This window comes from Aplysia californica, unplaced genomic scaffold (genome assembly GCF_000002075.1).
Source record: "Aplysia californica isolate F4 #8 unplaced genomic scaffold, AplCal3.0 scaffold00183, whole genome shotgun sequence".
Taxonomy (NCBI): Eukaryota; Metazoa; Mollusca; class Gastropoda; order Aplysiida; family Aplysiidae; genus Aplysia; species Aplysia californica.
In genome coordinates this window covers 674,506-696,606 of record NW_004797453.1, presented here as the reverse complement: position 1 = coordinate 696,606, position 22,101 = coordinate 674,506, and the positions used below count along the sequence as shown (strand labels likewise).

Sequence of the window (22,101 nt, the reverse complement as noted above, 5' to 3'; positions counted from 1 at the left end):
GTTGGAATCGTGTCACTGAGCTCTTTGCATTGGTATTGTTTTTAAAGCAATTTGAAAGCTTTGAAATTTTTATCCAAGTGCCTAATAAAGTAATTTGAAGAAAGCCGTTGAAGCGGTTTAAGATGGGCAAAGCTGCTCTGGGGCAGCCTGAGAATTTAGATCTAGATCTAGGGTTCCCAAAAAACCTCTCTTGCCGACCATGTCTGTAGTCGATCTAGATCTAAATCTATCTACTTTTGGAATGAGGGCTGGGAGAGAGAGAAATGAAATTGTTGACAAAGTGATTGCAGCTGCAAATGCAGGTTTTCCTTTAACAAAAGATCAGTTTTTACATGTGTTTAATAATCTACATATATAAAGAAATAAGATGATCTCCCAGTATGGCGAATTTCCCCGATATGGTGGCGAAGTTCCCCGTCACCATATCCACTTGAAAAAACGAAACAGATGAAGTACGACTGGCAAGCAAACCAATCAGTGGGCTATCTGCATGTTCATTGGCTACGAAAAGTTCCAGACGAAACTGGGATAATTTACATTGAGCCTAGAGGAGGTGTAGGCTTGTTTCGTCGCAAGCCAACTGAGGGTGGCGAAGTTACCCGACTCTACTTTAGCGTGGAGGGATTTTTTTTGGTGTGATATTGTAGTTCCGTTCGTTAAAGTCCACGATCCATTTGTTTACATCCAGAGAAGAAATCAAGTCTTGATGACCAAGGACCAAGTACTATTTGAAATAGGCTACACAAAGAGTAGGGATGCAGCCTAACGGCAAACGAAGTGATTATTCGGACTCGAGTCCGAATATGAAAAAATGTTATTCGGACTCTGATTCTTGTCCAGCATGACATCACTTCCGACTTCCTGTGACTCGTGAATCCAGCTTCCTGTCCTGCCAGTCTAGCCGTACTTATCTTAGGCCCTATTAACATTAGAAAACAGGAGGTTTAAAATACATACACTGTCATTAAGGCACCTGGTTTCGTCGCAAATACAAATACTTTAGGTTAGGTACTGCCACTGCACACTAAAAATGTATATTTACAATTCAGTAGGCCTATTTTTTGTAAATGGTCAGTCTAGTCATCATATTAAGAATAAGTACGGCTAGACTGCCAGTCTAGCTGTACTTAAGTTGTACGGCTAGCCTCTAGATCTAGATTGTAGATATTCTAGATCTAGAGATCTATTTTATATGTAGATCTAGTAGGGTAGGCGGCACTACTTGGATATGGTGGTCTGGACTTTTGTATAGGCCCACTGAAATATTGATACTGATTTAAATACTTTGTGTCAATGTTTTATGTTTTATCAGTAGCATAGATCTAGGATATATATATATGATATGATATGAATCATGACAGTCAATATTCTGGTTCTAGGTTCAAAACAATATTCCTTTTTATATAGTTTATATATACAGGCGAATATGATGAAGGGTAAATATAAATAAGTCGCTCACGACCCCAGGCGCCACCACTTTCTGTACATAATCAAGATTGTAAATATTTGGTACGTGATTTTTACTTGAAATTATCTCCCAAACCCTCAAATTGGTGTGAAATAACCTTGCTTTGATAAATTGATGGTTTTCATTTCTGCATTCTAGGGTTCAACAGTATAATAATAATAATGGGTGTTTCGCGAAAAAGGGCTTCTGTGGCGATCACCCAGAAAGTTCCTCCTTTTTTAGAATTCTGAGTTGAGACCCATGCTACTTTCACTTACTTTAAACAATGTCAGATTTTATTGATTCTTTTATACCTATTTGTATTTCAGGTCGCACAGCCTGCTGGCAAAAAAGGAAAAAAGGCACCAGCAAAAGCGCCGCCACCAGAAGAAAGTAGTAGTGAGGAAGATGACAGCAGTGAAGAAGAGGAACAGGTAGCTGTTTTGTGATTTGTCATAATATAGTAAAAAAAAACAAAAAACCCAAAAAACACGGAAAGTCAGCAACGACAAAGATAAATATCCGAATTGCTTTTTAAGAGGAGCTACTGTCGCATAATTGTACTGTTTCAATGAGTTTTATAACGCTTGTGATTACCTTCACGAAAGTGGCTGATCTTTGACGCGACGGGCCTTTCTTTGATCTCAACTTTTAACTCTTGGTTGATTGGGGGTGTTTTTTCCTTAAATTATGATCAGAAATGCTGGCACTTACTCTTTCAATAAGCTTCAAAATGTGCTTTAAAAATACTCAAAAGTATTTTTATAAAAAGTATCAAGAGTAGAGTAAAAGTACCAAAAATTGTAACGTAAATACAAGTATCGGAGTACTTGTACTCCGTTACAACCTGCTCTGCATGTATTTAACTGACCACTCAGCATACAAGGTAAACCATAGTACAGAGACATGTTTACTTAAAGTATGTACTGATATTTGAAAAGGAATTGATGAAACAAAAGTAGTATTCTTACTCTTTTGGACCTTTCAGCTGCATTCGATACCATTAATCGTGACATTTTACTCAGGGGACTAAAAATACTACTTTTGGCATAAAGGTTACTGTCCTGCAATGGTTTGAGTCATATTTTTAAGATCGAACCCAAGCAGTTGTTTAGATTATGTTTTTTTTTCTTTCAGATTTAGTGTTCTTGGAACTGTCTTGTTTACAGTGTATACACAACCTATTGCTGATATTTTATAATATGGCATGAATTACCATCGTTATGCTGATGACACCCTGATTTAAGTCTATTGATTTCGATTAAATATACACTTTTAGTCGACTCTACTGAGCACTATTTGGGAATTAGAAATATGGATGACCAGTATAAATTGAAACTGAATGAGACAGAAATAATGTTAAGTGGGGATACAAAAGCCATTACATAGAAATCTCCCAGAACTACAAATTGACATCAATAATCATACCATTCGTTCAAAAAGAAGTCTTAAAAATCTTGGGGTTCAGTTGGATTATATGTGAGGCAGTGTAAGTGGAATCTGGGACTCATTTTACTGCAGATGGCATTTTTATTTTTGTACCGGTATTCATATTGGCATTTATTTTTCTGCTGCAGATGTTGTACAGTTTATGTTTTGAGTTATTATTCAATCTTAAATTTTTTTTCCTTCAGGTTGTGCAAGTAAAGACCAAGAAAGCAATGCCTGCCAAGCCTGTTAAAAAAACTGAAAGTAGTGATGAAGACACCAGTGAGGAAGAGGATGATGATGATGGTTTGTTAAGCATTTGTGTTCATTGTGTTAAGGCCACAGTTTTTCTGGGGGTCCAATGTTTTAGGAATTTTTCGGAAACTTCCCTTAGAAATTATGTGCTACATTAAATGGAAATACTCCAATAAAAAAAGGTAGCTCCAATTTTTGCATCATTGGGAGCTAATACAATTCTTAAAGCCGTTTCATGATCTTTTGCACATTTCTCAAAAGGTTATTTCATGATTTCATGGACTAAAAACTAGTTTGTTTTCTTTCGTCTGACATTTATTAAAACGGGATAAAATGAAATAGCTTCGTTTAAACTTTTCAGATCTTTGCATTCGGGTCTAAAAGTTGGATGACCAACAGAATCGAAAAAACCTATTTATAAAGGTCACTGGAAACTAAGGTTCCAAAGAGTTTTCTTTGATGTTAAAGTCTTCAGCAGGTCCAAAAAATAAGGGGGGATTTACAGCATACACTTAAAATACTACAAAGTTGACAAATTTCCCACCATACTCTTAACGTATGCCTAAAAGACAGACTCAAACATCTTGTTTTTGACAGAACTTGTCTCCTCTTTCTGCCCCCGCCCCCTACTCTGGGCTACTGTCTCTTTCTGCAGCCTTTCTACTGCTACTCCTTGGCTCCTTACTGCTGTCTTTCAGCCACACCCCTGATCTTCTGGTAGGAAAGATCTACACCTAGCTGTCTCGGACAAGGGCGAAAAATCTCGGGAGGGTCCGGGTGCTAGGTGCGCACATTAAAGATCCCTTGGTGGTCTATAACATAGATAAGAGTAGGCTTCGGCAGCCACTCGGGCAAAATTCAAAATTTTCCACCAACTGAAAAAGTTTTGTGTCCCACGCAGTCATTTGACCGTGCTGTTTCGAGCCAGGGTTGGGTTGATTTAAATCAGGTCGATATAAATCTGTTGATTTTTTTTGTTTAAACGAACTCGATTTTAAAAATAAATATCAGTGATTTAAATCACTTTTAAAAAAATTTATTTTTATTCAGTTTTTACATATTTCAACTTTCTGAATTACTTTCCTTGGTTTCATAAAACAGATATAAGGTTTAGTAGACTAATATAATTATGCTTTAAAGTCTGCTTTCACTGTAAAATAATACAGTATTCAATTTACTTTTTTTCCTTGATTGAAATCAGACCTGGGTTGATTTAAATCAGCTGATTTTTTAAATTTTAATCACCTTGATTTTAAATTTAAAAAAGTGATTTAAATCACTTAAAAAAAATGTATTCAGTTTGTACATATTTAAACATTCAGAATTCCGTTCCTTGGTTTTATTAAACAAATATAGGGTTTAGTAGACTAATATAATTATGCTTAAAAGTGTGCTTTCCCCCCTGTCACTGTAAAATAATACAGTATTCAATTTACTTTTTTTCATAATTGAAAACCTGGGTTGGGTTCATTTAAATCAGGTCTTTAAAAAAAAATATCAACTTGATTTTAAAAATAAAACTCAGTGATTTAAATCACCTAAACAAATTTTAATGTATTCTGTTTTTATGTCTTTAAACATTCAGAATTCCTTTCCTTAGTTTTATAAAACAGATATACGGTTTAGTAGACTAAAAATAATCATGCTTAAAAGTCTGCTTTCCCCCCTGTCACTGTAAGTTGTAAAATAATACAGTGTTCAATTTACTTTCCTTTCATAATTGAAATTAGCATTTTCTTTTTCGACAAACACAAGCGCGCGCACTTACGCCCACACACTGTGATAAAATGCAAGTTTATCTATGCATAATTAACCCCCACCCACCCCCTTCCTTTTAGACTGAAATTTTCTTCATTTTTTGTCTGTAGCCATAATTCACTGATATAGCAGATTAAGGCTTTCTTTTGCTGTTGCTTAAATTAATCATTAGTTAAAATAAAAGCAATGCATTTTTCGCTAAAAGAACATACTTTAAGCCACCAAAAATCCCAGTGTCGACAGTTAAAAAAAAATAATCTGATTTAAATTATCGATTTTTAAAAAACTTATTTTTAAAAAATGTAAAAATCACCAACCCTGTTTCGAGCGCCGTAAAACACTTGCGCCCGCGCCCCCCGTGGGAAGCGGAAAGTGCTGTGAATGATACCGTTTTCCGCAAGAGGGAGATTTGTTGTATTTTATATAAATTTATGAAGCAAAGTTTTTTTATTCTAGTCCCTGTTGTTGTAGCAAAATATTAACCCTTAGAGCGCTGAGTCCAACTGTCGCGACAGCCCGAACTTCCGCAAAGCGCTGATCGTGACTACCGGTCAATAGACATTGGCATAGTATGTGATGTACAAAAAGAACGAAGTACTAATTTTTATACTGCTGGCTGGTAGGCTACGCAGAATTGATTTCTCCGCCGTTTTTCTTGTCACGGGGTTTGGTAGAGGGGCGAGGAGTTTTTTGTTTCACGTTGGAGTCGAGTGACAGTGAAGTTGGAAAATTCGCTATGGCGACCTACGACGAACATGAAAATAGTGTCGCTTCAGATGATGTTCCACGTATTTTCCTTGAATTGGAAGATAATTTCGACGGTTTTGATGCCAGATGAGAGCTAACACTTTGTGGAATATAACGTAGGCCTACGAAGCATCTAGACCCTAGTCTAGATCTAATGAAGCGGCACTTTTTATTCAGTCATTTCCAACACCACGACTACATCAACTCCACAAAATACTTTTTGCATCACATATTCATGAAGAACTTTCAATATTCTAAAACTTTTATTCTTACTTTCATTAGAGATTTTGACAAATGAAAAATTAGGGTGGGAATATAGACAGTGAAAGATTTTGTCAGTTTTAGTGTAGAATTGGCTGCTTACACTGTATGCTCCAAGGAAGATCTGCTGGGGTAATAATTCAGTTGCAAAGTGTTTAGAGCGCGGATATATGTCCTAGATCTATACAAATGTATTTATATCATACTAATACATTTTTTAGGGCTGATAATATATAATCATTTGCAGCTAATAGGTTTATATTGTCTTGATCCGCAGCTGTTCCAGAGACAAATGGAACAAAAGTAGTGGCTGCTGATGATGGTATGTTCTTAAACCCTCTTAGCGCTAAGCCATTTTTACCATTTCTTCCCTTCAGTGGTGGGTTTACTTTAGAAAAATGCAAATTTTCAACATGGTAATAAAAAAAGTTCATTTCTTTATTTTTTATCATAATTTCTAATTACAGTAACATGGAAAAATGCGTCTTAAATACCCTTATGTCTGGTCAGTTGCGTTTTTTTATGATGTTGGTATAAAAATCCTCATCACTTTTAGTCCAGCCTGCTTAGAGATCAGCAGGAATATCGACGTCCCTTTCTGGGCTTAACTTCGCTAGATCTACGACACAACACAATATCCCCATCATTCACTCATAGATCTAAATCTTTTGTTTGAGGACCTAATCCTTCAAACTCTTTATCACTGTCGCCCGATTCCCGAACAATGTTGGGTAAATCTGCAAAGGGCCAAGGCTAGGCCTAAGTCATCCAAGGCCCACCTTTTCTTCATCTTTTCTTCTTCGCTTCTGTTTTTTTGTTGTTTTTTTTTGTTTCATTTGTGTGTGCATGCACGTATGAATAGGACAGGACGGCACCAGCTACTAGTTTTCATATTTGTCATATTTTTTTGTTCTTTGTCATTTTCTACATTTGTTTGAAGTCGCAAACACATTCATTCATATTTTGATGTGGGTCAAAATTTGATAAGGGTCCCAAATTGAGTATGCGACAAGTGGCAATATAGCTTACTACAGATTTTTTAGGTCAACTACAGATTTTTGGACAAAAATTTGTGTCAACTACAGATTTTGGCCCTGGCAATGTTGGCAGGTATGCTATTGTCTATCTGTGCCTTTCGGTTGGCAATAGTTTTTCACATGCTTATCGGCTAAAATCTGTATACTCACGATAGATAATCTTCCCCCTTCCTTTCATTCATCCTTTCTTTCTGTCTATCTTCGGATTTTTGCTGCTGCTGGAAAATCTGTGCATTTAATTCATTTATTTAAAAAAACAGAATTGTGAATGTAGAAAGAAAATCGATACCCAGTGCTTCCACTCTTCCTTATTTTTACGGAAATCCGTACTTTTCTGTCAGTTCTGTACATGTTCCTCCATCATTTTCAACTCCCTCCTTAAAAGTCTGCCACAGCGTAGGACTACCGAAATTCCATGGCAAAAGATCTGTACTTGCCTTTGTATCGTCTTGTATAAGTTACGGATATTTACGATAATTCTCTCGGCAATAAGTTTATGTTATTATAGAAACCTGCCAGATTGCGCATTTCCTGCCATCGGCCATTATTCCGCTAGTCTATGCCCCGTGCATTCATTGCGGTTTGGTCGGTAGTACATTTTTACCTGCAGATTGATTAAAATCTGGCAAACTTTTTGTGCCAATTTCCTCCTTTCTATCATTCCCTCCTCATTCCGTCTGTCTATCTTTGGATTGTTACAGCGGCTGGAAAATCTGCGCGTTGATCAAGTAAATTGACTTGTGATCTTAGACAGAAAATTACTGTCAGAAAAACCTTTTTGCAAATTTATTGTCTAGATCTAGAGAAATTATCAGTGTGAAGATTTTACCGCACGGGAACGCTATAATGGCCACGATGAAAGAAATTTGTGCTAAAACTTACTAAAAATCAACAATAATTCGAAATGGTGTTCCGAGGTTGTGACATGCGACATTCAGACGTGAAAATTGAGGAAATTTAGGGTATACGCTGGGTGGGGGGCTCTCGTGGCCTAGAGGTTACGGTGTTGGCCTCTCATTCAAAGGTCCCGGGTTCGAATCCGGGTAGCGGCCGAAAAGTTTTCTTCTCTAAAATTGTCTCCTTTCACCTCCTTTCTTGCTCTCAAGCAATGTTCTGTTGTCTGCTTTCGTTTTCACTTTCTGCCCCCACCCCCTCACCTTCTTTGCCCCCCCCCCCCCCCCCCCCCCCGGACTCCTGACTCTTTCTGCAGCCTTTCTACTGCTCCTTGGCTCCTCCAAACTGCTGTCTTTTTGCCACACCCCTGATCTTCTGGTACGAAAGATCTACACCTAGCCATCTCTGAGGGCCCGTGTGCAAGTTACGCATGTTAAAAATCCCTTGGTGGTCTAAAATTGATAAGAGTAGGCTTCGGCCCCCACCCGGGCAAAATTCAAAATTTCCTACCAACTGAAAATATTAGGTGTGTCCCGCGCGCTCATATGACTGTATGCAGTTGCGAGCGCTGTAAAAACTAGAGACGGGCGGGAAGCGCTTTTTCCTTCCCCAGCGAGAAGACCGAGAGCTGACCTATTTCTCGCCAAGACCGGTCCTGGGAACGAGAAATATTTCCCGTCTCGTGTCTCGAGCAATGCTTCTCGTCTCGTGACCAATTTCTCTTCTCGCCCCGCAGTTCGAGCCGCTCGTACAGCGAGAAGGCTGGCCGCGGCCAACATTTCTCTTCTCGCCCCACAGAACGAGCAACTCGTTTAGCGGGAAGGCCGGTCGTTGCGGGGATCTAAACTTAGAAACTAGGCTTGCCCTGGTGCGCAGGCCCAGGCGGTGAAGGGAGGTAGGGAGTCGGCCGAGGCCCTGATCAACTCCCCACTCGCCTAGTCTCGCCACCCTCTCCCCTCCCTTTCAGTTTCACACACAGGACGGCACGGTGATGGGTGGCACTGTCTGCGGTCATTTCTCGCCTCTCACTCTCGTTACTGTTACTTGTTATATCAAGCCAACGAGCATTATCACGTCTGGGTACCGAGCAGTAGTTTGGTGCCGAGCAGTAGTTTAGTGCTCGGGAAGCGACAGGAAGGGCGTTTCTCGCGAGAAACGAGTACTCGGCTCATCTTGTGCCCGCCCCTAGTCAAAGCACTTACCAAAACAAAACAAAATACGCTGGGTATTTGTATTGTGAAGGTACATATCTATTCATTGTTTCCGGGTTTGCCTTCTGTCAATGGTGCGATGACAAATTAATTGAATTATAGTAGCAATGGAAGGGGAACCTGCTTTGAAATATTGCCTGCAATGGAAAGATATGTAGGTGAAGAAATCAAACAGGACAAAATGTTGTTGAAAAAGTAAATGTTATGCTTATTTTGGGCTAAAATACCATGAAACTGACCCTGAATTTACCTGAAATGGGAAGTTTGAGGTAGGCAACCATTGTTTATATGAGCTCTGATTCAGCAGTGTGTGGAGGTAAATCAAAGCCATGCTATTACACAACAAAAAAGATGATAAACTCATAAATGTGCCATCATAGGTGTCATAGATTGCACAATGGTCGGTTGAACTAGGAGCGAACTGGCTTTTTTGCTTCAATCATCACAAGGAAAGTTTTGCTGATTTTGGTCTCCTAAAAAGTTAAGAAAATTGTCACCAAGTGGAAAACATCTTTGCAAATTTGACAGGGGACGCCCAAATTGGCGGGAGCCTGGATATATCTCTGCACCACTGGAAACACATTTCACTAAGACAGGTTCATGGTGCTGAAGACAAGTTGGAAGGGCTATTGAAAACACAGCTGAACCAATTATAATTATAATGTTGCCATTAGTTGTGAGCTGTAAGCAGACCGTAATGTCAATTTTACATCAAGCCTCACATTTGTGGGTTTTCTGTTTTTCAGATGACAGTAGCGATGATGACGAGGAAGCAGAGCAGCCTGCCAAAGGAAAAGGAGCAACCAAGAGGAAAGGGACAGTGGCACCAGTGCTAGTTTCGAAAAAGCAGAAAGTTATTGGTATGTATAACTGTTTGCAGCGAAGGCATTTGTAAACAGGTTATTATTAACATTCTGTTCCAACTCAAGCAAACTGTCTATGGTGTAGCAATTAGCGCTCCAAGACTGGAATTTGATTCCCAAGTGTGGGGAATTTTTTTTATCGATTATCTGATCTGGGTTTTACTGTTGGAATGTTGTATCCTTTTTAGCTAAGCTTGAGTTGGCCTTGACAGGGAGGGTCGAAAACCCATCTCTTAACTGATCTTAATTGTGTAGATGGAGTAAGTAGGTAGTGTAAACATGACATTGGGCCTTCCGAGCGCATGGTTTCTGTGGAATCAGGGTAATTCAGATCGGTTTCTTTGCTCTTTTGCTATAAAACACAAAGTGCTGTAAACCATGAAAAATTTAAGCTCTTCCTCATTACAATGATGTAAGTTGTTTGTATACAGTGGAGTCCACTTATAACGAGTCCTGAAATAAGGAGAAGTCTGTTATAAAGACACTATTCTTAAACCCGTTTTCCCCCCTTCTTTATATTTGTAAATAAAATAGTGCTATTATTATTATAGTGCAATCAGACAAAAACGCCAGTCAGCAATATTGCAACGGCTGTGCGCAGCGCAAAGGCCAATTATACGTAGTGTAAAACCTCGCAAGTTGAGAAACTTGTTGTTGAACTAGCGAAACAAAGAATGGGAGAGCCCATGTCTGTCAAAAATGAAGGCCGGGGGGAATGAGTGGGGAAGGGTGTGGCATGTACAAACAAGCAGAACACTGCTACAGAAGTACTTTCTGCCAGTTCCGTACTTGTTCCTCCATCATTATAAACTCCCTCCGTAAAAAGCTGCGACAGTGGACTACCGATATTTCATAGTAAAAGATCCGCACTTGCCTTTCTATCGCCTTGTACTAGTATAAGTTACGGATATTTACAGTAATTAGTTTGCTAGGCTGTGCTGCCGTCTTGTGGAAAAAGAACGAATATTGCGACATACCCATTTTCCAGGAGAGCCCAAAAAAATTAAATTTATTCGTTTCTCATTTAAAAAGATGTTTTTTTATTTTCTTTATAACTTGATTTTTGGCAGGAGGAAGGATGGTGCAATTATGCACTTGTAGCTTCTTTGTGAATTTTATGTCAAACAAATTTTTTTGAATGAATATCTGTTCCGAATTACAACATTCTAGTAAAATTTTGTGCGAGACAAGTAGAAAAAAAAGTAGTTTTATTTTTGGATCGCCCTGTATGTAGTTTTAGTAGTTTTGCTTGGCATTTTTGGGGGCATATAATTTTTTTTCATGCATGGGTCTCAATATTCTGCTATTTAGCGGATTTCCGCTACCGCCATGTCCTCCGCTAAACTCTGCTACTGCGAAAGCGGGTCAATCAGAAAGAGAGTTGCTGGGAGCAGAGTGACTGCCAGGCCTCGGGAATTACCCGGGAATGTGACAAAAAATCGCCGAGACGCGGGGAAATACATAAAAGATCTCGAATATTATTTGAAAACCAAATCCGATAACGTTTTAAAGTTCATTTTTGCCGGTCGCGATTGTGATGTTAATTCTGCTTTTCCCAGTGTGTGGAGAGTATGTTTCACGCGAACAAGCGGAATTGTATGTGACTCCGAGGCTCGACCGGAAAATCAAGATCTCATAAATTTGTCTGTAAAAGTCTGAATACGCAACATTTGTAACATGCAGGTTCTGCATTACAAACGTGGTGTCGCCATGAAAATAATGTTCGTCACTGTGCTGTCGCTTGTGGGAGGCGAAAAAGAAAAGTAAGTTATACAAGCGTTTTGTCGGGCTCGTCATTGTGACCGGTCAATGAACCTGCGCGCGTTCTGAGCGCTGTGAAACGGGGGGGAGATTATTGAATTTTTAAAAAAGATACACTCCGGGGTGGGGGGAGGGCTGGACGCAACACCAGAGGACAAACAAAGAACAGAAATTGGAAGCCAATTTTAATATTTAGAAATTTGATTACTAGATCTACTACAGCTCTCTGCAAAATAAAGTGCGAGTTTGTGCATGCCTTGTGAATAATCGGGATCCGTCATAACTACTTGTAAGCGTGTTAATGAACTTAGGGCATGGGCCTAAGTGTTCGCGTTTCATTGGATAGGTGACAGTAAATTATGTCTCTATATTTTAGCTTTTTGTTCCAAGATTCGCAGATTTTCAGTGTCACTGTATCTTGCCCTCCAACAGTTCTTACACCTCTTACACTACACTGAGAGCTCTTCAAGTTATTACTCTACTTTGAGTTTGAGCATTAATTTTTTCTTTCACGTTTATTATATGAATCATTACACCCAGTCTGGTTCATGACAGTCAATATTCTGGTTCTAGGCCTTTTCCCAGGCTCAAAACAAGATTCATTTTTATATAGTTTATATAGGCGAATATGATGAAGGTACAATATAAATAAGTCGCGCAAGACCACAGTGCGCCTCCACTTTCTGTACGTAATCAAGATTGTAAATATTTGGTAAATGACTTTTACTTGAAATCATCTTCCAAACCCTTAATAAACTGGTATGAAATGACCTTGCTTTGATAAATTGATGGTTTTTATTTCAACAATCTAGGGTCCAACTGTATAATAATAGTGGGTGTCTCGCGAAAATGGGCTTCTGTCGCGATCACTCGGAAAGTTCCTCCTTTTTAAAAATTCTGAGTTGATACCCATGTTCATGGCCGAACGAGCAAGAGCAAGCCTACATTGATATTTAAATACGCTTGTGAGTGTCTAGTTCTATATATTGTATGTCATGTATAATGAAGACTTAAATACTTTCATGAATTAAAAAAAAAAGGCAGAGAGAATCTATTGGCAGACATGTTCAGCTGATCAGTGTGAACAATGGTGCTGAAGTGACCTTATATAAAACTTAAAGCCGTTTTCTGAAACGGAATAACTAGTATACTGAACAAAACTATAGAAGCGAGTCATTTCGGTCACGAGATTGAACGCAGCCCACGAGCTGACCGAGGTATCTTGCCATTTTCTGAAAAACGGACTGAGGTAAGAGAATGGTACCAAAATTCTCTGGAGACATAAGCCAGGCCTTTCATATGGAACAGATAAATTTGGCATATGGCTACTTTGAAAATTTAGTTTCTGGAACCTACTTCCTGTCAAACTAAATAAATATCAATGGCAAGAAAAACGCAGAGGTGGCTTTGTTTGTGGACAAAGGTGACGTAAACAACCATAAAGTATTGAGACTGAAAGTTCGTTTCGAGCTGACGAATCAGCTCTGACCTTATAAGGTGCTTGTTTGATGGGTCTTTTTGTTGGTAATTTATGTATACATGTATTTAGAGCTGAGGCCCCCACAGTTGGGTGAGTTCGGTACGTAGTGTCTATCTCTGGCACTGCTGGCTGTATATCGGAGCAAGTTTCCATTAGTTAAAAGGATAGTACAACCCAAACAGTTGGTGGATGGCAATGTAATGATACAAATTCTATGTTTATATAGGTGTTTCTTTTAGCAAAACCTGGCGACATAGCGAAGACTCTAGTAACTGAGATATCAGCGAAACAAAACCTAGGTTTTAGCTGCTGGTGTGAGATACATTTACAGATTTACAGAGCACTGGGTGGAAGGTGTAATTGAGGTGTATGAGATATGCCTACAGTGCATTCAAGTGGTTAAAAAATTATTCTGTTGGTTTTATTCAGCAGCCAAGGAGGAAAGCGAGGAAGACGAGGACAGTGATGACGATGACGACAGTGAAGAGGATGATGAGGACCAGTCAGCCAAGGCCAATAAGAGGAAAATGACAAAACAGGCAGCTAAAGAACCAGCAAAGAAAAAACAGAAAGCAAAAGGTTGGTGTTGTGTAGTTTTGTTGTTGGTACAGTGGGCCCCGCTTAAACAGTATCTGTTAACTCACTGGAGGCGTTTCATGCAGCATTTGCAAGCACCAATATTTTTCCCAAGGTTCGGATCACGCTCCCCTTGCCAGCACAAGTTTCGCATTTTTTCAAACACTGCGTGAACCGCCTCTTATTGTGCTGCCGACCTTTTGTTCATTTCATGTGAAGTTTCACCGGAATTGGCTGGAAACTTTTTGAGTTATCGCGCTGGAAGGAAAGTGCGTCACACTGAGGCCCTTCTTTCGTTTCTCTCATTGTCTGTTCTTGCAACATTTTGTCAGTACGATGGCAGCACAATTAGTTTTTGTACGAGTTTTGCGGCTCTTGCAACACACTCAGGTCATGTAAGTGCTGAAGATAAGGTGTTACAAGAGATTAACAAACCCTAAAACGGAAGGAGAGATCAGGAAGAGAGAGCACCTGCCAACCACCCACTTTTCAGCACGAAAAGCAAACATTTTTCAAATGTTTGACGACTGACTGACAATTCTGAACATTCTGAAAATTTCAGACCATGGGTCTCCTGGTTTCAATGTAAATGAGCATCAAAGCACTGATTCTGATAGAGAATGTACTAGATCTAGACTAGGCTTTCAAATGCAATATTCTGACTTTGTCTTGAGCCTTATTTTTTCTTCTTATTGAAGTGGATTACTCAGCTAATACATAAGCAGACCTGCCACTCATCCCGATTTTTTTGCCCCAAATCTCAAGCATCCCGATTTTCCCGATTTCGATCGCCAGTATCCTGATTTTTTGTGGTTGCATCTGTTGCGTCCGATTCTTAGAAAAAAATATAAAAAGTTCCGCAATCTCTTTTGCTTGGAAACACCGACTGGACTTTTTATCTGCAGGAACTTGGAACGCTATTTTCTAAAGCATCTATGCCGAATCTAGATTTAGTAGATGAGTAACGCACGTTATTTAGACTAAAATCGACCTAGTTTCAAACGCTCATTCGCATCACATGACATGACTCCGTACGCGTGGTGAGTAGCGCGTGTGTCGGGGACCGTCCGTTGTCGGGGTCGACAAAGTTCATTCACACCGGTCGCGTTGGTCGAGGTGTTTTTCGGGACTTGACCAGTGGGGAGGGGGTGGGGGTATTGTTTTGACACTCGAGCTCTAAGTGCGTGCCGTGATACAGGTACTAATTAAGGGGAAAGAAATAAGAAAGAAGAAAAAAACAACAACCTTGGCGCGATCTTTTTTTCGATGTGATGGAAATCAAACGTTAAAACGCGGGCGTTTTGCATGTTACGTGAGATATTTTCAAGACTACGAGTGTTTCAGCATCACTGCGACCTTCGCTCCCCCCAGTCTATCCAACTTCGACTCGAGTACATATATTAGACCTGCATGTTTGCCGACAATTGTCTGAAATCCGACAATCGCGAACCGGCCAATGCTATCGCCTGCTACGCCTGTATCAGTCAATGTGCGTAGTGCGAGGCCTGGCCGACTGCAAGCGACCCCTTTTTCTCCCGACGCGCGCACTGCCGACTTCGGCGTTTCCGACATAATTGTCGGAACCTAAGTAGAAATGCGAATACGAAAAAGGACAACGTAAATTATCTACTTTCAGTTTCGTGCTCGAGCGGCCATTTTGAATTTCGTTTGTTGACTAATTTAATTGTTCAGATCGTGTGGATTCATTCATGTCCGACTCTCTTTTTCTAATAGAATCTAGATCTAGATTTATATAGATCATTATAGACCTCAATGGAGGATTCATATTCCAATTCTATTGTGTCAAACCCTATCATAGGTTGTGCTGTAATATTAATATTGGTAAAAATAAACATTTCATCAGGTGTGTGAATTATTTATTTATTTAGATCTAGAATCTAGACTCAGCTGAGTCCCTCTGTTCGGAATCGGATGCGGATTTCTAGTTCAAGGCCTATTCCTATTCACTTGTTCTACAAGATCTAGATCTAGATTTATTTAGATTACTAGATCTATATGGAGGATTCATATTCCAATTCTATTGTGTTATTGTATCAAACCCTATAGCAATGTAGATGTAAGCCATATAGATCTAGAATCTAGATCTAGATCTATATGATCCTTGTTTGTTTTGGAGTGTTGTCTTTTAATTAAAAATGTTTTTTCATTTAGGACTTGTTTTGGCCTTTTTACATGAGGCCCGTTGCAGGTTCTTTTTGGGGGGTAGTGTTAGGTCTCTTCTTTATTGTGTTTGTTGGGGTGGTCGCTCGTTACTCGGATGTCCTTCCTTATGACACCCACAAAGGCTTTCGGGGGGGGGGGGGGGGGGTGCGCAAAATTTTCAGACAATCTGGTTGAGGCTCACATGCAGGTCTAATATATGCTGTCTTTCAGTTTTCCCTTAATTTAGAGGTCCAAACGTGAACTTATTCCTGCAAAAGTTTTGCCTTGCATACTTGCCTCTTAAAAGGGATCCAGGACACCCCCTCCCCCTTTCCGCCTTCCCCAGTGCCCTTTATGACTGATTTGCCGTTGATCCTGATTTTTTAACTCAGAAATCGTGATTTTTAGATTTCATAGAGTGGCAGGTCTGCATAAGGATTAGCAATAAATTACCTGCCTATTCATGAGTAAACCTTTTATTCGTTTAGAAACACAAAAGACTCACGATTGATTTAAAAAATTTTTTTTACACAAGACATTACGAGAAAATTTGGCAAGCATCAAATTTTAGCACTTTAAAAAAAGATTTCTGAAAAACTATAAAAGATTGCCTTTCTGTTGGGTTTTTTTGTTGTTGGTCCTATTGGAGATGTTTAGTTCTGTCATGTCTGTAAAAATGGTGGTTGTACATCTAACAGGATCTTGGCTATAGCAGGCTTGTAATGAATCCCATAGCACAGTCTCTTATGATCAGGGTGACTGACAGATCCCTGGTGCCCTGGGAATTTGAAAAAAAAATCAGAGACCAGAGAATTCGAGGAAATCTGTAAATTGCCCCAGGAGAATATATAAAGTTCTCAGATAATTAAAAACTAAATCATATATGGTCAGTAGGTCATAGCTGCCACTTTCCCGCTAAATAGCGGAAACTCTGCTACATCTAGCTTGTCCCGCTACTTTCCTCCTTCCTCCGCTGGGCCGCTCTCTGTCGCAAATTTTGATACTTTTTTTTAACCCGCGGAGAACACCGAACCGGGAGAGAGACGAAAACCCGGCTTGCGCATGTCCGCCCGTATCTTTCTACTTCCGTTCTTCTAGGCTCAGCGCTAGTTTCACATTGTTTATTGTTGTGGAGCAACATAGTGTCGATCGGGCATCGGGACGTTGGCGCGCCGAGTTGTCATTGAAAATGGCGGAAATTCGAGAGAAATTGATGCAGAATGCAAAAATAGGAGCTGGAATGAAAAAGAAGCAGCTGGTGTGCGATTTGAAAAGTTCATTAGAAAATTGAACTAGCCGCTTGCTGCACTTTGCGTTTGGTGCGAAATAAATCGCGGCCCGCGGCATTCCTGTACAATTGCGATCCAGTTTGTTTACATGACGGCTATTGTGGTTGTGGAAGTGAATCTAGATCTAGATAATCTATCTCTAGATATAATCTAGGTCTACACATATTTAGATATCTAGATTTTAGACCTAGATTAGATAGCCTAGGCTATAATTTTAATTCAGTTTAGATCTCTAAATAAGAAACACACTACAGGGGCACTGAGTGCAAACGGGACCGCATTATTGTACAGGAGTGCCTACCTCCTTGATCCGATACTGCTCTACATCGATGTAGGCTACAATTTTAAAGTGAAAAATCTTTTTATGAGACACCAGATTGCAAAAAAACACTGGATTTTTAGTCACCAAGTCCAAACTGTCAAATTGACTCGAATGCTTGTTGATCAACTTGGTGCCTTTTTGGTTTTGTTGTTGTTGTTTTTTTCAAATACATTTTTAATTCAGTCGCCTATGGTTAACAATATGACAGTTTTCCCTTCCAAAACCGTAAGCTAGATTTTCCAGTATAGATTGCCTCTGGATCTCACTGGTTTTACTCCGGCCTTCGGAGAGCGCGCGTACGCCTTCGCGTGAATTTCCTCCTTTTTTAAAATTCCTGAGTGGCAGCTATGGTAGGTTCATTTTTGCTATTCGTTCGGCTTTCCCCAGTATGAGAGTATGTTTCATGCCGAATCACATTAACTCCATGTGTTATTGAAAAAGAGAGACAGTTTAGGCTTATCGGCATTTAATTGCAAAAGATCGTTTGCCTCTGTAGCTTCATGGATATTTACGGTAACCCTCAGCAATAAGTTGTATAAGAAGCTAAGCTGCCAGATTGCGCATTTCGCACACTGTGCCATTTGTCTCTCTTTGTGCTGTTCGATCAGCAATAGATTTTCATGTGCAAACCGGCTAATATCTGGCTACTCACCATAAGTAATTTCCCTCTCACCTTTCCTTCATTCATTCATTCAGGTTTTTGCTCCGCTGGGAAATCTTTATTTATCTAGAAAGCTAAATTGTAAATGAAGGAAAAAAACTGGTATGAGAGCAATACTTTCTCAGATCTGTCTAGGTTTAGAGAATTGGTCAGTACAGACCAATATAGGTAAAAAATATGTGGCAGTGTAAGGGTTAAAGGCACAACAAATGTAAATTTTCAGTTTCCAGGGATTCTTAAGCTTTGGATATCACCAGACTTTGGCGGCACTTTTCTCACTAATCTAGCGTCTGCGTTTGTTGCCCTTTTTTTTGCCACAGAAATTGGCAAAAGTTACCATTAATTTTCAAGTCTCTGTGACGACGTATAGAGCAATATTTTGATAATTTAAAGCACTAGAATTTCTTGTGCTGTTTTAAGCGTCCAGAAAATCATTTGTAGCTAAGCAGTGTAAAAACGTGAAAAATAAAGGTTTCACAACAGAATGAAATCAAAATTAGAACAACACATACATGACAACAATAATGAACAAATAAGGGCGTGTGTCCACCTATCTGAATATTGGCTGTTTTAACCCTAAACATGTAAATTATAGAATCCCAAAGGGGCCTAACAGTGTCAGTGTTCGGTTGTGGTGGAGACACGCTCTGACATAACACATTAATATTTTTGAAAAGGTAGGGACATCAAATTAAATGACATTACACTAAATAAATAATAGAAAAAGAGCATCAGAAAAATGAAAAAAAATTACACACCAACAAATCGAAACACAACAAAGGGGTACAAATTAGAGAAACAGCAATATAAACAGTGTGTATTGTACTTATATTCTTCACATGAAAATGACCATACATGGATACCTTATAAAGTTGTCAATTTCTATTCCACCCATAGTTGTTTTTTTCTCGATTTTTAAAAATTCCCCGGCTGTTATTTTATACATTTTTTTGGAAAAAATGAAAAAAAAATCACATCTCGATTCACGGACCAAAAAATTGCCCGAAGCCGCAATTCGCGGGTCGTGGCTGCGACAAACGCAGATGCTATGTCTTCATTGAACACAGGCAACCTGGACCTCTTTCAATAGCAAGTATCTTGATTTCTATTTAAGATATGGATGTATTGGTCAAATGAACAAGCTTTAAGATGATACCAATAACCCCAGATTCCCAATGATGAGCGCCTGATTCTACCTCGTCCTGACACATATTGAAATCCACATACACAGATGTACGGATGCTGATATGCAGCCAAATATAGACATGTGGGTGGTTGGTGAGAGCTCTTGTGTGGTTTGCACTTTTTTTCTTATCAAACGTCTATCACCCTTATCTCTCCTTTTTTTTCATCTTTGTTACTCTCTTGCAATACCTCTAATCTTTGTCACTTATGTGGCGTATTTGTGTTGAAAGTGCCATAAAATGCTTACCAGAACAAACAATACCGACACAGAAGGGCACGCACGGTCGGAGAGACATAAAGATATTCAAACACATACCAAGCGACATGCATTGATACAGGCATTGAAACTGACTCGTCTTTCTGCCCTAACTCAAACAGAAAAACCCCACTTTATAATGGGCCTTATAATGTAAAGGCAGCCCTAAGTCAGGGATCATTTCCAGTTGGGGCCTGAGAAGGGACATGGAATGTTTATTTAATTTCATGTGTCCTGCCCCAGCCATTCACTTATCCAAGACAGCCACTTTTCTCCTGGGCAGTGGGTGGCCATCTTGAACAATTTGTTTAGACTTTATTTTATTTTTTGAAATGTCGAAATTTAGTGTATGATTGAGAGTTTTGTTGTCATTTTTAACAGATGAAGATAGTGATGACGAGGATGAGGAGGAAGACAGTGATGATGAGGAAGGCAGTGATGATGAGGACCAGCCAGCCGAGAAAGCTAAGCCAGCAGCAAAAAAACAGAAACTTAATGGTAGGTGGAGCAAATTTTAAAGGATTCTTGCTGTTTACTATATAATGCATGGGTCTCAATATTCTGCTATTTAGCGGATTTCCGCTACCGCCATGTCCTCAGCTAAACTCCGCTACTGCGAAAGCGGGTCAATCAGAAAGAGAGTTGCTGGGAGCAGAGTGACTGCCAGGCCTCAGGAATTACCCGGGAATTTGAAGGGAAAAAAATCGCTGAGACGCGGGAAAATACATAAAAGATCTCGAATATTATTTGAAAACCAAATCCGATAACGTCTTTAAGTTAATTTTTGCCGGTCGCGATTGTGATGTTAATTCTGCTTTTCCTGGTGTGAGGAGAGTATGTTTCACGCGAACAAGCGGCAATGGCGGCAAGCGGAATTGTATGTGACTCCGAGGCTCGACCGGAAAATCAAGATCTCAGAAATTTGTTAGTTAAAAGTCTGAATGCGCAACATTTGTGACATGCAGGTTCTGCATTACAAACGTGGTGTCGCCATGAAAATAATGTTGGTCACTGTGCTGTCGCTTGTGGGGGCAAAAAAGAAAAGAAAGTTATACAAGCGTTTTGTCGGGCTCGTAATTGTGACCGGTCAATGAACCTGCGCGCGTTCTGAGCGCTGTGAAGTACGGGACTCCGGAATGGGGGGAGATTATTGATTTTTTTAAAAAGATACACTCCGGGGTGGGGGGGGGAGGGCTGGACGCAACACCAGAGGACAAAAAAAAAAAGAACAGAAATTGGAAGCAAATTTTAATATTTAGAAATTTGATTACTAGATCTGCTACAGCTCTCTGCAAAGTAAAGTGCGCGTTTGTGCATGCCTTGTGTATAATCGGGATCCGTCATAACTACTTGTAAGCGTGTTAATGAACTTAGGGCAGGGGCCTAAGTGTTGGCGTTTCATTGGATAGGTGACAGTAAATTATGTGTTACGCTATTTCCGACGAATTTTAAAGATTCCTCTGGTACACACACACACACACGACCGGGTCTGGGCGCTGAAACTTTCCGAAATCACAAAAGAGTTCCCCTACCGGGTCTGTATACTTCGTGACTTGGTTCCCGGTTACCGGGTCTGTATACACTTCGTTTTGAATTTCGTTTGTTGACTAATTCAATTGTTCAGATCGTGTGGATTCATTCAAGTCCGACTCTCTTGTTCTAATACAATCTAGAGTCTAGATCTAGGTTTATATAGATCATTATAGACCTCAATAGAGGATTCATATTCCAATTCTATTGTGTCAAACCCTATCATAGGTTGTGCTGTAATATTAATATTGGTAAAAATAAGCATTTCACCAGGTGCGTGAATTATGTATTTATTTAGATCTATATTCTAGATATAGATCTAGATCTAGAATCTAGACTCAGCTGAGTCCCTCTGTTCGGAATCGGATGCGGATTTCTAGTTCAAGGCCTATTCCTATTCACTTGTTCTACAAGATCTAGATCTAGATTTATTTAGATTTTAGATCTATATGGAGGATTCATATTTCCAATTGTATTGTGTTGTTGTATCAAACCCTATAGCAATGTAGATGTAAGCCATGTAGGTCTAGAATCTAGATCTATATGCTCCTTGTTTGTTTTGGACTGGTTTTTTAATTTAAAATTATTTGTTTTCATTTAGGACTTGTTTTGGCCTTTTTACATGAGGCCCGTTGCAGGTTCTTTTTGGGGGTAGGGTTAGAGGTCTCTTCTTTATTGTGTTTGTTGGGGTGGTCGCTTGTTACTCGGATGTCCTTCCTTATGACACCTACAAAGGCTTTGGGGGGGGGGTGCGCTAAATTTTCAGACAATCTGGTTGAGGCTCACATGCAGATCTAACTCCTATTACTCCTTGATATTTACAGTGAACTCTGGCATTCTCAACAATTTCCGAACAGTTGCCACTATTATACCAATCCGAAAACCAGGAAAAGATCACTCTAACCCATCAAACTATTGTCCCATAGCACTTACAAACTGTTTCTGCAAACTTATGGGAAAACTTATTAACAAATGTC

General features: G+C 39.5%; 1 protein-coding gene across 4 annotated transcripts in view; it reads left to right on the top strand.

Moving 5' to 3' along the window:
* Nucleotides 1-22,101, top strand: part of LOC101864389 (nucleolin) — a 45,417-nt gene that overhangs the window by 5,518 nt on the left and 17,798 nt on the right. Inside the window, exons 2-7 of one of the 4 annotated variants that reach the window (XM_013082597.2) lie at nucleotides 1,777-1,881; nucleotides 3,082-3,181; nucleotides 6,174-6,218; nucleotides 9,785-9,898; nucleotides 13,575-13,721; nucleotides 19,976-20,092. In XM_013082597.2, the coding sequence (XP_012938051.1) occupies nucleotides 1,777-1,881; nucleotides 3,082-3,181; nucleotides 6,174-6,218; nucleotides 9,785-9,898; nucleotides 13,575-13,721; nucleotides 19,976-20,092 (628 nt within the window). Of the gene's footprint in view, nucleotides 1-1,776; nucleotides 1,882-3,081; nucleotides 3,182-6,173; nucleotides 6,219-9,784; nucleotides 9,899-13,571; nucleotides 13,722-19,975; nucleotides 20,093-22,101 lie in introns of all 4 variants that reach the window. The other 3 variants (XM_005098454.3, XM_035969788.1, XM_013082598.2) reach the window with 3 other exon arrangements.